The sequence below is a fragment of the Tupaia chinensis genome, unplaced genomic scaffold, assembly GCF_000334495.1.
Source record: "Tupaia chinensis unplaced genomic scaffold, TupChi_1.0 Scaffold148012_1, whole genome shotgun sequence".
NCBI lineage: Eukaryota > Metazoa > Chordata > Mammalia > Scandentia > Tupaiidae > Tupaia > Tupaia belangeri.
The window spans coordinates 156,820-174,087 of record NW_006207862.1 but is presented as its reverse complement, the minus strand read 5'-3'; the positions used below and the strand labels follow the sequence as shown (position 1 = coordinate 174,087).

The 17,268-nt window shown below is 42.8% G+C and overlaps 1 protein-coding gene across 2 annotated transcripts in view; it reads left to right on the top strand.

Moving 5' to 3' along the window:
• The first annotated feature begins 8,661 nt into the window (after positions 1-8,661).
• VCL (vinculin) overlaps positions 8,662-17,268 on the top strand; it is a 134,243-nt gene continuing 125,636 nt past the window's right edge. The window contains exon 1 of one of the 2 annotated variants that reach the window (XM_006170032.3): positions 8,662-8,937. In XM_006170032.3, coding sequence (XP_006170094.1) covers positions 8,770-8,937 — 168 coding nt within the window. In that variant the 5' untranslated portion in view covers positions 8,662-8,769. The remainder of the gene's footprint in view (positions 8,938-17,268) is intronic. The other variant, XM_006170034.3, reaches the window with a different exon arrangement.

The window sequence follows — 17,268 nt, the reverse complement described above, 5'->3', positions numbered from 1 at the left end:
GGGGGTGAGGTGGGGGAGGGGGGATCCATTTGCAAGATCATTCATGTTGGCAGAATTCAGTTCCTTGTAGGGTGTGACTGAGGTCCCTATTCCTTCCCTATTGCTGGCTGTCAATCAGGTGCTACTCTCAGTCCTACATTCCTTGTCACATGGATGGGCTCTTGATCCTTTTTTTTTTTTTTTAATGATTTTTTGCTACAGGGAATGTGCACTCACCAGAGAGAGACAGAGAGAGAGGAAAAATACTAAAAAACAAACAAACAAACAAAACTAATAAGGGCTTAGCTATGGTGGCATGCATTGTTAAGACAATCATCCCCCAGGGGGAATGGCCACACTGCAATCCCCATTTCCATTTTCCTCTTAGGATTTTGGGCATGCACGCACATGCACACACATTGTTGTTGTTGTTGATGTTTTTTCAAGTCACCAGGTCCAGGACTCAGTTGTGGAGTTGGCCATGTGGGAGCCAGTATCTTTACCACCACACTACCTGCTGGCTTACCTCTTGCATCTTTAATCAAGCAACAGATCATCAAATCCTTTTTGTTTTTTCCATTTTTAACTTCCTTTGCTATGACTAATTGGAGAAAATTCTCTGCTTTAAAAGAGTTCATATGAGGGCTGACAGGTGGTGGGGTGGTTGAGGCACCAGACTCCCACCTGGCTGACTGCAGTTTGAGTCCTGGACCTGGTAGCTTGCTTTCTCACCTATCCCCCTCCCCACGTCTGGTGCACACAGGTGCCCTATAGCAAATTAAAAATAAATAATAATGATAGTAAATAAAAATTAAATAAATAATTCTTTTAAAAAAGAGTTAAAATAGGGCCAGCAGGTGGCATGGTGGTTAAAGTGCTGAACACTCCCACATGGCAGACCACGGTTCATGTCCTGGATATTGTGGATTAGTTTCTTATTTTCCCTCTCTCTGTCTCTGTCTCTATCTCTCTGTAGTCAAATTAAAAAAAAAAAAGAATGAATACATACAATTAAATAAAAATAAATATTTATTTTTTAAAAAGTTAAAATAAATAAGTAGATAAATAAATATGTTCATATGATTAATTTGGGTCCACCTGGATCACCTGCCTATTTTAAGGTCAACGGTGCTATATAACATAATTTAATGATGGAAGTAAAATCCATTATATTCATAGTCCTGGAGATTGCACAGAGTTTTCCAAGGGTGAGACATCTTGGAGGACATCACAGCATCACAGAATTCTGCCTACCACAACAGGTAAGAGTTAGACAAGCATAGAGAGCTCTCTAGGTGGTTCAGAAATGTGGACAAAAGCTCAAAAGTGCACCTCTACCAGGGATTTCTGGAGACGATGAATAAGTCTGTTTATGACTGCTCTAGTAACAATAATAGCACCCATTTCCCAAGGGTTTCTTGGGTACTTTACACAAATTAATTCACCATATCAGCTCTATGAAGATAGTATTATTCCACTTAAAGGAAGAAATTCAGGCAGAGAGAAGAAAAGCCACTTGTCAGAGTCAAATTATAAAGCTGAGTTTATAGTTTAAGCCCTGGATTATTCCAAGTTTGTGGTCTTTGGGCTGTTTAACCTGTTCATCTGTGGGTCTGGGTAGGGAAGCAGAAGGCAATAAGGGTTGTCTAGGCTCAGAATGTGGAGTGCATTGGTGTTAATATAGGTAGTGAAAAAGATTTTAGAGGATGTGGCCAAATGTAGGGGATGAAGCAGAAAGATATGGGTGTGAATGGATGGAGGGAACACATGGACCAGATAGGCAATGTGGTATTTGAGGGAGGTTAATATGGCCAGTAAGGAGTAGCCTAGATTAAAAATTGGAGATAAGATGTTAAGCTACAGATTAAAAGCTATTGCATGATCAAGCCTCTAAATCTTACTGCCAATTTGTGGAAGAACATGTTAAACTGCACTTAAGCATACAATCAGCAAAGTTGGTAAAGAGTGGGGATTACAGGAAACAATTGTGTATAGTTTAGTCACCCAAATATTAGTATTATTAACAGAAAGCAATGAGCAGAGAAAATAGCTTCAGTAGCTGTGGTAGAACTAGACAAACGTTTTATTATTATTATTTTCTTTTTTTTGAGAGGTTTTTGCTATAGGGCACATGTGCTCACCAGACAGAGAGAAACAGAGAGACAGAAAGCCAGAAATCACCAATGCACTCGGCGTGAGTTTAAGCCACTGGGTCCAGGACTTGAACCACGGTCGACTACATGGGAGTCTAGAGACATAGCCATTACTCTGACTGCTGGTCCCACATTTTATTATTAAAAAATTATTATTTTTTAATTAATGAGAGAAATAGGAAGAGGGAGAAAGAGAGAGTTTTTTAAAACAGGGTCTTCCATAATGCAATCCTCAGGCTCTAGCCTATCAGTTAGCTAGGATCCATAGGTGTGTGCCCACTGTACCTGGTTGGTTTAGGTTATGCTAGGAACCAAATCCAGGCCTCCCATGTAGCCTCAGCTATCGTGCAGCAGCACTCACCAGCTTGTACCATTACAGCTGGACCTTTTTGTTTGTTTTTCTTGACGGGGTCTTACAATGTCATGATCTTTCTGCCAGCTGGGACTACAGGAATGTGCCACCACTCCTGGCTCTTTTTAGATAGTCTCACTATGTTGCCCAGGTCAGCCTTAAGCTTGCTCATGATCTTCCTGTTTCAGCCTCCCTGAGTCACTGGGATTATAGGTACAGGCTACCATAACTAGCCTTGAGGTTGAAACGGGAATTGAAACTGGGTATCTCATGTGGGCTCAACCTGTAGATATAGTCTTGTTTTTTTTCTTTTTTTTTGGAGAGGTTTTCACTTTAGGGCACGTGCGCTCGCCAGACAGAGAGAGACAGAGAGACAGAAGTGAGAAATCACCCCCCGGGGGGGAACGGTCACGCCGCAATCCCTTCTCCTCCAGTCTCCTCTCGGGATGTTGGGGATGCACGCACATGCGCCCAGCGTGAGTTTTAAGCCACCAGGTCCGGGACGTGAACCACGGTTGACTACGTGGGAGTCCAGCAACATAGCCATTACGCTAACTGCTGGTTCCCAACCTGTAGATATAGTCTTAACAATGGATTTCAGTGTGGCTGAGCCCTTATTAACTTTCTTTTACATTTTTATTTATTAATATTATTCATTATTATTTTTTTAAAAATATTTTATTTAACTTTATTTATTTTTAATTTGACCAGAGAGACAGAGTGAGAGAGTGAGGGAAAGTGAGAAAGCAAGCTGCTAAGTCTGGGACTCAAACTGCAGTTGGCCATGTGGGAGTCCAGTCCCCTTAACCACCATGCCACCTACCAGCCCCTGTTATTATTATTTTTTAATCTCACCAGAAAGAGAGAAAGAGAAAGTGAGAAAGCAAGCCACCAGATCCAGGACTCAAACTATGTTTGGCAACGTGGGAGTCCAGTCTCCTTAAACACTATGCCACCTGCCAGTTCCATGTCCTTTTTTTTTTTTTTTGAGAGGTTTTTGCTATAGGACGCATGTGCTCTCAAAGATAGAGAGAGACAGAGAGACAGAAAGTGAGAAACCACCCCCCGGGGGGATGGCCACGCGGCAACCCCTTCTCCTCCATTCTCCTCTCAGGATCATGGGCATGCACGCACATGCGCCCGGCATGAGTTTAAGTCACTGAGTCCAGGACTTGAACAGCGGTCGACTACATGGGAGTCCAGTGACATAGCCATTACGCCAACTGCTGGTCCCAGTATTTTTGTTTGTTTGTTTGTTTTGTTTTGTTTTGTTTTGTTTTGAAGAGAGATTTTTGTTATACGATGCGTGTGTTCACCAGAACAACAGAGAGAAAGAAGGCAAGAAATCACCCCACAGGGGAGATGGCCATATTGCAATCCCTTCTCCTCCATTATCCTCTTGGGATTTGGGGTATACATGCACATGCACCCAGAGTGAGTTTTAAGCCATTAGGTCTGGTACTCAAACCACTGTCGATCATGTGGGAGTCCAGTGATGTAACCTCTGGTTTCCCCCTTATTAGTTTCTTTGTTTTTTTTGTTTTTTTTTGGGAGAGGTTTTTGCTATAGGGTGCGTGTGCTCGCCAGACAGGCAGAGAGAGACAGAGAGACAGAAAGCAAGAAATCACCCCCAGGGAGGATGGTCATGCCACAATCTCTTCTCCTCCATTATCCTCTCAGGATCTTGGGCACACATGCAGACGCACCCAGCATGAGTTTAAGCCACCGGGTCTGGGACAAGAACTGCGGTTGACTATGTGGGAGTCCAGCAACATAGCCATTACACTAACTGCTGGTCCCTTCATCATTTTATTTTTGAGTTTGTACAAGGGAACTTTAAAAAGTTTGTAGAAAAATTAAATTATAAAGCATGGATTTAGGGCTGGCCCTATGGTTGGTGGTTGACAGAGCCAGATCTCATATGGCAAACTACAATTTGAATCCTGACCATGGTGGCTTGAAAAACACACTTGAGTATGTGTGCATATGTTCCCAGAATCCTAACAGGATAGAGAAATGGAAAAGAGATTGCAGTATGACCATGCTCGATTGGGGGTTGCTTTTTCCTTCTCCTTTCTCTCTTTCTGGCGAGTGCATGCACTCTCCAGCAATTAAAAAAAAGTATGATTTTGGGACCAGCAGTTAGCATAATGGCTATGTCACTGGACTCCCACGTAGTCGACTGTGGTTCGCGTCCCGGACCCGGTGGCTTAAACTCACGCCGGGCACGTGTGCGTGCGTGCCCAAGATCCCGAGAGGAGAATGGAGGAGAAGGGATTGTGGTATGGCCATCCCCCCGGGGAGTGATTTCTCGCTTTCTGTCTCTTTGTCTCTCTCTGTCTGTCTGGTGAGCACACGCACCCTATAGCAAAAATCTCTCCCCCCCAAAAAAAAGCATGATTTTATTTTGGTGCAAAAACAAATGGAAATCTATGCATAGCTTTTTTTTTTTTTTTTTTTTTTTTTTTTTTTTTTATATGGGGTGTGGCGCCACACAGGAAAAAAAAAAAGCTCACCAGAAAGACAGAGAGAGACAAAGAGATAGAAAGCGAGAAATCACCCCCCAGGGGAGATGGCCACGCCGCAATCCCTTCTTCTCCATTCTCCTCTCGGGATCTTGGGCACACATGCACACGCGCCCAGTGTGAGTTTAAGCCACCGGGTCCAGGACTCGAACCGCAGTTGACTACGTGGGAGTCCAGCGACATAGCCATTACGCTAACTGCTGGTCCCTCATAGCTTCTTCATAATACACATATTTCATGAACTTTCTGAAGAATCCTTGTATTACAGAACAGGACAATGGAGCATGCCCTCAGACTTGTAGTCTCAGCTTATGTATGAACCTGACTTCTGCTACCTAGATGCTCTCCTGTCCTCTGACTATGCCCAGAGTCCTCCTCCTTGACTCTACCCAGCGATTACTGCTGCTTTCTGCTTGGTATTGGTCAGGGTCCAATGTGTGTTACCTATGGTGCCTAGGGGTGAGGAATGGTGGTAGCTATTCCTAGGTAAAGCTGGCAATGCTATCATCTGTGTGGTGTTTGACTTGGCAGGGGCAAGCCTATGCCCACCCTTGGTCTAGTCATTGAGAGACTCTGGGTTAAAGTTGCAGAATCTATGGAGGTGACCCACCTGCTGTGTGTGTTGAGGAGGCAGGTCTGTGGATAAGGGAAATGCCTGGCTTAGATCCCCTTCCCCTAACTGGAGAAGAAGGAATCAGCCCAGCAGCTAGTAGAAGGGGATCTTTCTGGCAGCCAGGTAGTTGCATGGGCCCCTAATTTCTATGAGGGTCTGTACTTATCCTAAATGTATCCTCTGCCCAGGCAGAGTAACATTAAGTGGCAAATAAAAAATACCATGACAGGGCCCACAAGTAGTGTGGTGGTTAAGGGCACTGGATGCTCACGTGGCCAACCACAGTTCAAGTCTCTTTCTCTTATTCTGCCCCTCTCTGGTCAAATTAAATAAATAAGTAAAGTTAAATGAAATAATTCTTTTTAAAAAATACCATGAGAATTTGAGAGAGAGAAACCACCAAGAAAGAGAAAAGCTTATATTTTAGTGTCGTTAACAGTCCTACTTCTTTTTTTTTTTTTTTGGAGAGATTTTCACTGTAGGGCGCGTGCGCTCACCAGACAGACAGAGAGAGACATAGAGACAGAAAGCGAGAAATCACCCCCCAGGGGGGATGGTCACGCCGCAATCCCTTCTCCTCCATTCTCCTCTCGGGATCTTGGGCACGCACGCACACGCGCCCTGCGTGAGTTTTAAGCCACCGGGTCCGGGACACGAACCGCTGTCGACTACGTGGGAGTCCAGCGACATAGCCATTACGCTAACTGCTGGTTCCCAACAGTCCTACTTCTTGTTTTTTGAACAGGACCCATATTTTCATTTTGTATGGGTCCCACAAATTGAATAATTAAAAAAGTAATTATTTACTTACATTTATTTATTAATTAGCTCCGCAAAAATATATATATATATATATATATATATATATATATGTATATATATATACACATATATATGTATATCTTAAGTATATATACCTTAATTTTTTAAAAGAATTATTTTATTTATTTATTCATTTGTTTATTTCAATTTGACCAGAGAGAAAGAGAGAGAGAGAGAGAGAGAGAGAGAAAGCTGCCACGTGTGGGACTTAAATTGTGGTTGGCCAGTGGGAATCCAGCGCCTTTAACCACCATGCCACCTGCCAGCCCCTATATATCTTAATTTAATTAGAAGTTGATCACAATGCCTATAATTTAGAGAATGTAAAATAAATGTTAGCTTAAAATGAGAGACATGGAAGTCCACTGATTATGAAGACATGAAAGCAGTAATAAAAAAAATCAAGATAGGGGCCGGCAGGTGGCGTGGTGGTTGAGGGCATTGGACTCCCATATGGCTGACCATGGTTTGAGTTCTGGACCTGGTGGCTTTCTCTCTCTCTTTCATAAAATTAAAAAATAAATAAATAAAATGTAAAAAAAAAATCAAGATAATTATGAGAAGGCTAAGTTCAGGATTTGTCAACATGTAAGCAGAAACAACAGATATATACTACTAGACAAAAAAAAATGGCTTTAAAAATTGCTGAAGGGGGTTAGACTATGTCACAGTTGTAAAACATGATGCTCTGCAAGGTAGATCCACATGTAAAGATTGCCAGCTTGATGCTAGAGGCTTTCTTGAGGACACTGGGCATGCTTGTGTCCATGATTTAAGTTGCATGAGGCAGGGGGTGGGGGACATGAATTGTGGCAACAAGACCTTGTTGGGAGTGCTATATCTCTGTTTCTCTCTCTCACCCATGGAATATATGCACTTAAAAGTGGCTCAGGACAATAGGTAGTTTTTAATCTCTTGCAAAATATGGGCCCTTGAGAAATATTTTCATTTGATTTGAGGATCTTTTGCTTAAAGGCATTAGTGAAAGTGTTTTATCTTAGAATGGGGAAGCTTGGATAAAAGAGAATTTGAGGTGAGGAAAATATTCAAAAGGTGTCTTGCACAAAGCAAGCTGTGAGGGGACTGGGTAATTTGGTCTTAACTATAAAAATTTTCACATCATATAGGCATGTGTCCTATATAAATACACATATACCACAACACTGAGGTAAACATGATGTTCACAGAAAACGGTTTTTCAGTAGTGAAAAGCAGAATCCAACTTAAGTCCATGGCCAATAAATTGGTTCATATATAGTTTCATTTCTTGCAGTGGAATAGCACGCAGTCATTAAAAAGAATGAGGTAAACCTAGGCTGTATATTTACCAACAATGGAAGATAACCAGAGATGGGGGCCAGCAGGTGGTTAAGGACGCTGGACTCTCACATGGCCGACCCAGTTCACCTGATGGACCTGGTGGCTTGCTTTCTCACCTCTCTCTCTGTCCCTCTCTGGTCAAATTAAAATAAAGTTAAATAATTCTTTAATAAAAAGATAACCAGGAAATTTTAACTATAGGGGGAAAACCCTAGTTCCAGAAAGTTTGATCTTATTTACTAATTATCTTAGTACAATATGTAACACAGAGATCTGGAAGGCTACACACCAAATTGTTAGCAGTGACTATCTCTGAGGAGGCCAACGGGTGGAGTCTGGGTGTAAATGAATGGAACACTCACGTTTCTCCGCGCACTTCTAGTGTTTGAATCTTTAACCAAAAAACGTTTCCATGTGTTTCTGAGGGGAACTGGAAAGAGTATTTCAGCAACCTCGTGTGAACGGAAAAGTTGAGGAGGGGGCGAGGGACACCTTACAGTTCCCGGTCTCGTCAGACTGTAGCGCCGCCTGAGGTGAGGAGACCCCGCCCGCTGAGGTGATCCCGCAGAGGGGAGGAGCTCTGCAGATCCGAGGCGGGAGGCGGCCCCGGGGGGCGGGGCCATCCGACTCCGGTCTCACGCTCCGCTCCCACTATGGCCTTATAAGGAGCGCCCCGCGTTAGGGCTCGGGAATCCGTTCGCAATCCCTGCGGCGCAGCCCCAATCCCAGGCCCCTCCCTTGGGAATGGGGGTGGGGAGGGTTTTGGCGGTGCGGTGGCAAGGGCGGAGCATCTCGAAGCGGGCCAATAGGAATGGCAGCCCAGGTCTGAGCGAGGCTGCCATTGGGCCCGGTGACGCGAGGGGGCGGGGCGCCCATGAGGCTGGTTACGCTGAGGGAAACCCCGACTCCGTAGTCGCTGCCTGGAGTCCGTCTCTCCGGCGCTTCCCGGTCCCGCCGTTCCTACTTCTCTGTAGCCCGCGGTTCGCCGCCCCACTAGCCGCCGCGATGCCGGTGTTTCATACGCGCACGATCGAGAGCATTCTGGAGCCGGTGGCGCAGCAGATCTCGCACCTGGTGATTATGCACGAAGAGGGTGAGGTGGACGGCAAAGCCATTCCTGACCTCACCGCGCCTGTGGCCGCGGTGCAGGCGGCCGTCAGCAACCTCGTCCGGGTGAGCGCGCCGGGCCTGGGGCGGGAGCGGGTGTGGGAGACGTTCCCGTGGTCCGGATCCTCTTCGCGGCTCGCCCTGGCGTGCTCGCTGCCGGTGTCTTTACGTGGGCTCTGGAGTCAAAACCCTTGGGTTCGAGTGCTCATTTCCCCCGCTCGATGACCTTGAGCAAGTTCCCGAGCTTCTCTGGGCCTCAGTTTCCTCATCTTTAAAATGGGAGCAGTTATAATAAAGCCTGCCTTGGGGGTTTCTGGTGAAGATTCAGCAAGGTATTATCTGTGAAGTGCCTAGCGCGGCGTACGGCCCATAGTAGGCACCTCCAAAATGATAGTTGTTAGGGTGGCTGAGGGCCCCTTCCCCTCAGCAGGCTGTCGTCCGTTGTCCCTCTCCTTGACTACCTTGCTCTCAGCTCCTTTTTAGGCTTCCCCCATCTGGCCTGTGTGTGGGGGGGAGGGTGAGAGGGAATGGGTAGAATGCTGCTACCGAGTCCCAGCTTTTCCTTCCAGGGATTCTTTCGTGAGCCCCGTTCTCCTTTCCAGTACTTCGGCCCTTCACTCTGAGACTTGCCGCACCCACCCCTCCACTCCAGCGCTCCCCGTATCTTGCTCTTTTTTTCCCCCTTGTCTTTCTAGTCACTCCGTATTCTCCTACCCTCCTGGGCATTTTACTTCTGCTCACACCTCTGACACTCTCAAACACCTTTATACAGTAATTCACGACCACATACCCATTTTTTGTTTGTTTGATTGTTTTTTGCTTAATTGTACTGCCTTTCATTTAATTTCCTCCTGTGGAGATTTTCACCTTTACCTGCTGTCAAACAGCTTCCTTCCACTGGGGCCTTTCGAGACCAGGGGACCCTCCCCCTGGTAGCAAGCAAGATGGAGTTCCTGGGAGAGGCCTGTGGAATCTGGGATCTTCAGCAGAAGCCAGAGAGAAGGCTGGCCTGCTCTCTCCAGTCCACAACTTTCCCGGTGGCAGAGTGGCTCTGCTGACCATAGCCCACAATTGTCAATAGTAACTGAGGTGATTCCCGGAGGAGGCAGAGCCCACTTCTGACATGGGAAAAGAGGTGCAGAGTCCAGTCTCCTAACACTCTCCTGGCCAATGTCACACTTTTCTTTCCCACCCTGGGTGAGTGACTCAGACTGTTGCTGCCTGTAAAGAACAACTTTGGAAAAAGTTCATACTGCTCCCCCACTGGGCTGTGTAAATAGTGTGTGTCAGGATAGTTTGTAGGCAACTGTGGGGCTGGGTGGGGTTTGGGTTACTTATCTGATTAGAGCACTTTTGTGCACTTAGAGGCAGTTAGCAGCTGAAAGTCTTCCTCAGCCTTCAGGGGCCTCTGAAACTGTCTCAAGCAGTTCTTGACTCTGGAAGCTAGAAAGACAGAGAGACTTCACTGATCAAATTTCTGATCTTTCTTCTGAACAGATTTAATAAGAACTATTCAGTAAGAATATTGTATTCATTCAAAATGTGTAGTGCTACATTGTTCTTATTCTTGTTGGTTTGTGGCTAATTTTAATCTAAGACTTCAGAGTACATTCCTATGTAATATTGTCTAACATGGCTGCATTCCAGACCTCCATTTTTTCAACAAATAGGAAACAATGTAAAGAGACAAGGTAATAGTGTCTTTCCCTGTAATACTTCAGGAAATGAAATCTTAAAACCACATGTTGCACTTGGAACAGAGCAAGTGTAGTCTAGGGGCTGATATCTGGTTAGGCTATTTAAAGAAAAGTTATTTATCAGCCTCCATGCTATGAATTAATAAGAACTGAATGTCTGCTATATAGAGAACATTGTAATAAATCAATGATTCTCAGGTTATCAGCTTAGAGTGTGCATGAGAACCATCAGTGGGACTTTTAAAAAATAGAGTCCAGCTTCTACCACAGACTTAATGAGTGAGAAGATTTCCAAGGGTAGGGTCAAGTTTTCTTTTGTGTTTTATATTTTTACTTTTATTTTTTTAGAGACAGGGTTTCACTCTATTTCTCAGGCTAATCTTGAGCTCATGATCCTTCTGTCTTGGCCTCCTGAGTAGCTGAGATTACAGGTGTGTACTGCCACACTTGGCAAGACTTTTATTTATCTATGTTTTTAATTTGTCAGAAGGTGTTTGTGCTCCCTGGAAAGAGACAGTGACAGAGGGAGAAAGTGAGAAAACACCCTCCATGGGAAATGGTCACTCTGCTATTCCCTCTCCTCTGTTTCTCTCTCGTTTTGGAATTTTGGGCACATGTGTATGCCTGACTTGTTTCTAGAGTTGCCAAGTCTAAGACTCAATCTGTAGTCAGCCGTGTGGGGCCTAGCTGCCTTAACCACCATGCTACCAGCTGGCCTGAGACTTGTATTTTTTTTTTAAGAATTACTTTTTAAATTTAATTTAATGTATTACTATTATATATATTTTAAAAATTTGATCAGAGACAGACAGAGGGAGAGAAAGAGAGAGAGAGAGAGAGAGAGAGAGAGAGAGAAAGTGAGAAAGCAAGATACCAGGTCTGGGTCTTGAACCGTGGTGTGCCATGTTGGAGTCCAGTACCTTAACCACTACGCCACCTACTGGCCCCACTATTTTACATTTTCCACAAACTTTTTGAAGTACCCCCATAGTTACATACTTACTAACGCATAGGAAAAAGGGACCTGGATCAGCTGGGGTGGCAAGAGTGGTGGCATCCTGTTTTGTGATGATGGAGTTGTGCAGAAGGACCTGGGGTTCAGATACCAGGTTTACCTAGGTGTGAGGATGTGCCCATGGGCATACCCGTGGTCCTGGCTGACTGGAAGGCTGATCCCCTATGTAGGGTCTCTTTTGGTTTCTCTCTTTCTATAAATAATTAAATAAACTAAAAAAAGAGAAAGCCTTTAAATTGGTGGAAGATATGAATTAGTAGGGAGAAAGAAGGGAGGATTGTATTGGTAAATAATTACAGTTATTTATCAAGTAGATTGTCTTGATTGCTGCTTAGGAAGCAAGTAGGAGAGATATTAGAGATGAAGAGTGGCATGACATATGGGGATTTTAACAGAGGGCCTTATCCATTAAGATGAACAAAGACAAGGGCCAGCCAGTGGTGTAGTGGTTGAGGAGCTGGACTTCCACATGGCCGACTATAGTTCAAGTCCTGGACCTGGCAGCTTGTTTTCTCACTTTCTTTCTCTTGCTCTCTCTCTGGTGAGCACATGTACCCTATAGCAAAAATTAAAAAATAGTAATAGAGACTAGCAGGTGGCATGGTGGTTAAGGGCACTGGACTCCCACATGGCCAACCATGGTTCAAGTCCTGGACCTGGTAGTTTGTTTTCTCACTTTCCTTCTTTCTCTCTCTCTCTCTCTCTCACTCTGTCTCTGGTCAAATTTAAATAAATAAATAAAGTTAAATAAAAATAATTCTTACAAAAATTAAAGAAAATAATAAACGAAATGAAATAAATAGGTTCTTTAAAAAAGAGAGAGAGAGACTAGGAGGGAAAGAATGAGAATAGTGTGTGAGGAAGCTTGTATGGGTTGGATTCTGGGAATTCTGCTTTGAATTCTCATCGTCAATTGTGGTCCTTAAATACATGGAGCCTATATAGTGCCTTATGTTCCCAACTAGACTATGTCTGGAGAACTTTGATTATTCTCTTTATTCTCTTCTAGAGGTTTTTGCTTTAGGGTATGTGCGTTGACCAGAGAGAGAGGCAGAGACAGTGAGAGGGAAAGTGAAAATTCACCCCCAAGGGGGATGGCCACACTACAGTCCTTTCTCCTTTGTTCTCCTCCTGGAATCTTGGGCACACACACACACACATTTGTGCCCGACATGATTTTTAAGCCACCAGTATGGGACTTGAACCATGGGAGTCCAGCACCGTAACCACTGTGCCATCTATTGGCCCTTTGATTATTTTTTATATACTTCCCAGTTCCTCCTCTCAATGTTGGCTCAGTAAATATATATGTACATGCATTTTAAAAATTAATTAATTTATTTATCTATTATTTGTTGGGATTTTTCAAGTCACTGGGTCGTTAACCATGTGGGAATCTAGCACCTTAATCACCATGCCACTTGTTGTCCCCCTCCCCTTCAGTAAATACTAGCGAGGGGAAAAAGGAACTATAGAAAGGGAGATAAATTAGGGAAGGTTTTTTTCTTTAAGTTTAATTATTACTTTGAGAGAGAGAGAGAGAGAAAGAGAAGTAGCCCCAACAGGGTCTTACCATGCTGTGATTTCCCCTTTAGTCTACTAGCTATCCAGGACCACAAACATGCATAGGTATATCCATTGTGTTCAGGTTTATCTATAGGGATCCAAACCAAGGTGTCGCATGTGGCTCTAGCATCATGCAGAGGCATATCCCCAATTGCACTAGTGTGGCTGGGTCAGGAAACTTAAAATTTATTGATAATGAAGAAAGTGACAGCTTGGATTTTGGATGTGACAGAAAGAATGGAAAAGCAATTAAGTATTAAATGTATTAGAAGAAAAAATAGTAGAACTTGATAATATTACTCTGACTTATTTATTTATTTATTTATTTATTTATTTATTTATTTATTTATTTATTTTTGAGAGGTTTTTGCTGTAGGGTGCGTGCGCTTGCCAGAAAGACAGAGACAGAGAGAAAGAAAGTGAGAAATCACCCTCCAGGGTGGATGCCTACGGCACAATCCCTTCTCCATTCTCCTCTCAGGATCTTGGGAACGCACGCACACGTGCCTGGCATGAGTTTAAGCCGCCAGGTCCAGGACTCAAACCGTGGTCAACTACATGGGAGTCCAGAGACATAGCAATTACGCTAACTGCTGGTCCCTTACTATGACTTTTTAAAAGCATGGTATTACAATAAAATAATGGCACCGATTTTTAAACAAATATTCTGAAATTTATATAATCTGGCTAAATGTTTCTTAGGAATTACTTTGGGAGTTTTTTTATCTTTGGGAATTGCTTCTAGATTACATATACATTTACCAAATTAGTCTTACTTTGGTCAAGAAAATGTGCATTTTGACTAAAGTGGCATTTGAGAACCCAACTACATTTTTGTGTCTAAATGACTTTTATACATTTCCAAAATTAAACTTCACTACATGAAGATGAAATTCTCAATTGTTGAGTATAGTCCTTACCTGCTTACCAAACAGGTATTTATTTAGGCACCTTCAACTGTCAAAGTAATAAACATGTTACTGGGCAGAATAAGATGGAAAGTCCTAAGTGGCACTGTGGAAGTAAAGTAGTCATGTACCATGGGACAATGTTTTTCTCAATAGTGGTGCCATAAGATTATAATGGGCTATACTGTCTAGGTTTGTGTAAGTACACTATGTGATGTTTGCACAATGACAAAATTGCCCAATGATGCCTTTCTCAAAAAGTATCCCCATTATTAAGTGCTGCATGACTACTATGGAAATTCAGAGGAAGATAAGATTGCTTTTGATGGGAGCTTTAAGGACGGCTTCATGGAGTGTATAACATGTGAACTGGGCCTGAGAGACAAATGGGATCTGTACCTGCCCTGCACCCTAGTGGTTAAGGGATCTGAATCCCACATGGCCAACTGTGGTTTGAATCCTGGCCGTGAAGGATTGAAAAACATTCCTCATGCATTCCCAAAATCCTGACAGGATGCAGCAATGGCGGAGAAGGGATTGTGGTGTGACTATGCTGTTGAGAGATGCTTTCTCTCTCTCTGTTTTCTCTGTCTCTCTGGTGAGTACACTTGCCCATTGTCAATTAAAAATTTAAAAAGAGACAAATGAGATTTGAATATTTAAAGTTTGTGGTAAGCAAGATGTTACAGGTGAAAGAAACTACACAAGCAAAGGTGCAACATTTTCAAGAATCTGAGGACCAACTTTTGACTTAGGGCAACATTAAGGTAGCTACTTTATTGGGGCAAGGATGCATTTGAATCTGTAATTTTATGTGTATTTGATGTTAAACAAAGTGCCTGGTTACTTTTTACATGTTTCATTTCACAACTGAGACAACTGAGTCATCACTTTTTTTTTTTTTATTTAATTTAAAAAAAAAATTTCTTTCATGAGATGGGGAGAGGAAGAAAGATAGGTACCCTGTCAAGGTCTCACCACACCATGATCCTTTCTCCTCATTCTTCTAACCAGCCAGGATCATGGTGTATTTAGGTCAGTCAGTCTGGAATCAATCCGGGGATTTCCCATACAGCTCCATATCATGCAGCTGGGCCCTACCACCTGTGCCACTGTACTAGGCTTGAGTTTTTATTTCACCCTTGGGGGAGGGAGGTTAAAATGGGAATATCTATTTACATGTCCTTTTCTATTTGGGATCCTAAATAAGATAATTTTTATAACAACTTTGTTGGGATATAAGTCACACAATAGGATCCACCCATTTAAAGTATAAGATTCTATGTTTTTGGTGTGTTGACATGTTTATGCACTCCTCACTGCAGTCTAATTTTAGAGCGTTTTGACCCCTAGAAACCTCCTACCCATTAGCAGTCATCATCCTCTCCCCTCCCTCCCCATCTCCATCCTCTGGCAACCAACAGTCTACTTTCTTGTCTCTGTGGCTATGCCTGTTCTGGACATTTCATATAAATGGAATCGTACAATACGTGACCTTTGTGTCTGCTTTCTTTCACCCAGCATCATATTTTCAAGGTTTATTCATGGTATGGTACATACCAGAACTTTGTTTCTTTTTACTGCTGAATAATATTCCATCGTAGGGAGTAAGACCATTTTAAATACAGAGAGCAAGTCCGATGCAATAATAAGACAAGGGAGAGGAAGCAGGAAAAGAAAGTGTGGGAAAGGAAAAAAGGGGGCGGGCACAGAAAGTTCTGAGAAGGATGGGATTCAGTAAGCAGTGTGAAAAAGTAAGAAGTCTTAGTCTGGCCATCTTTAGCATGTATATAAATTTTTCTTTTTTTCCCCACTGAAATGGTCCATAGAAATGGTCAGTCTTTGATGTGGCTATTAAAGTCATGCCAGTTTTATTAATGGGGCTTCAGACACTTTGCCTTCCTCAGTGCATCTGACAGCATGTGTTATAACTACTCCTCAGGCTCATGAAATATTTATTTGGGGCTGTTTTGTGGCCTTGAGTTTTATGGACCTCACACATATATCATATGCTCTTGGGACCTGCTCTGGGACAAATAGCAGCATTGTCTTCTTGGGAGAGGCTACACTGCTCTTAAAAAGTATTCAGCAATTTATTTTGTCACTCAGAATAATTAATATTAAAAACTAAAATGATTTTTGCTTTAATACCTTTTAACTGGTGTTGGGCATGCTTCCATAAAAATTAATAATAATGTCTAGATGACAGACTTGTTGTGATTTTTTTCCTTAATGTTTTTATATATTTTCCCATTTTAAAAATTAACATGTAATTCCTATAATAAGGAAAAAATAAATAAGAACATTTACATAATCCTTTACAGTTCATAAAATACTTTCATATTTATAATATAATTGCATAGCAATCCTATGATTAGGTATTGCTGTGGTTACTATTTTACAGATAAGAACACTGTAATTCAGAGAAATTAAGTAACCTGCCTCTAGTGGCACAGCTAGTTAATCTGGACTCAAACTCCAATTCCCTATTGTAGATCCTCTGCTTTTCTCTTTTTTCTTTGCTATAGAGTGCATGTGCTCACCAGAGAGAGAGAGAGATTGATCACCCCACCCCCCGCTGGGGGTAATGGCCATGTTGCAGTCCCTTCTCCTTTCTCGAGATTGTGGGCATCCATGCACATGCACTTGGTGTGATTTTCAAAACGCCGGGTCTGGCATTCAAACTATGAAGTCAGCCATTTGGGATCCTGTCATCTTAACTTCCATGCCACTTACTGATTTTATTTTATTTTTTTAACTCTACTATTCCATATCCACTTAGAGTAAAGTTGTTGACTATCAAGGTTTTTTTTTTTTTTTTTTTTTTGTTAAACCTAGAATCAGAAGCAAGAATGCTGTTAGTCATAGAGTTTCTGTTTGTCTTTAACCTGGCAACAGTATCTGTTTAGAGTCTGGCTTTGGCATGGGCTGCATGAAGGACTTGCATGAGAAGAATGAGGTGAAAGTAAATTTCTGTTTCATAGTCATGCTCAGTTTCTTAGCATCTCTTTTTTTTTTTTTTTTTTTTTTTTTTTTTTGGAGAGGTTTTTCCACTATAGGGCATGTGCGCTCACCAGACAGAGAGAGACACAGAGACAGAAAGGGAGAAATCACCCCCCAGGGGGGATGGTCACGCCGCAATCCCTTCTCCTCCATTCTCCTCTCGGGATCTTGGGCACGCGCCCGGTGTGAGTTTTAAGCCACTGGGTCC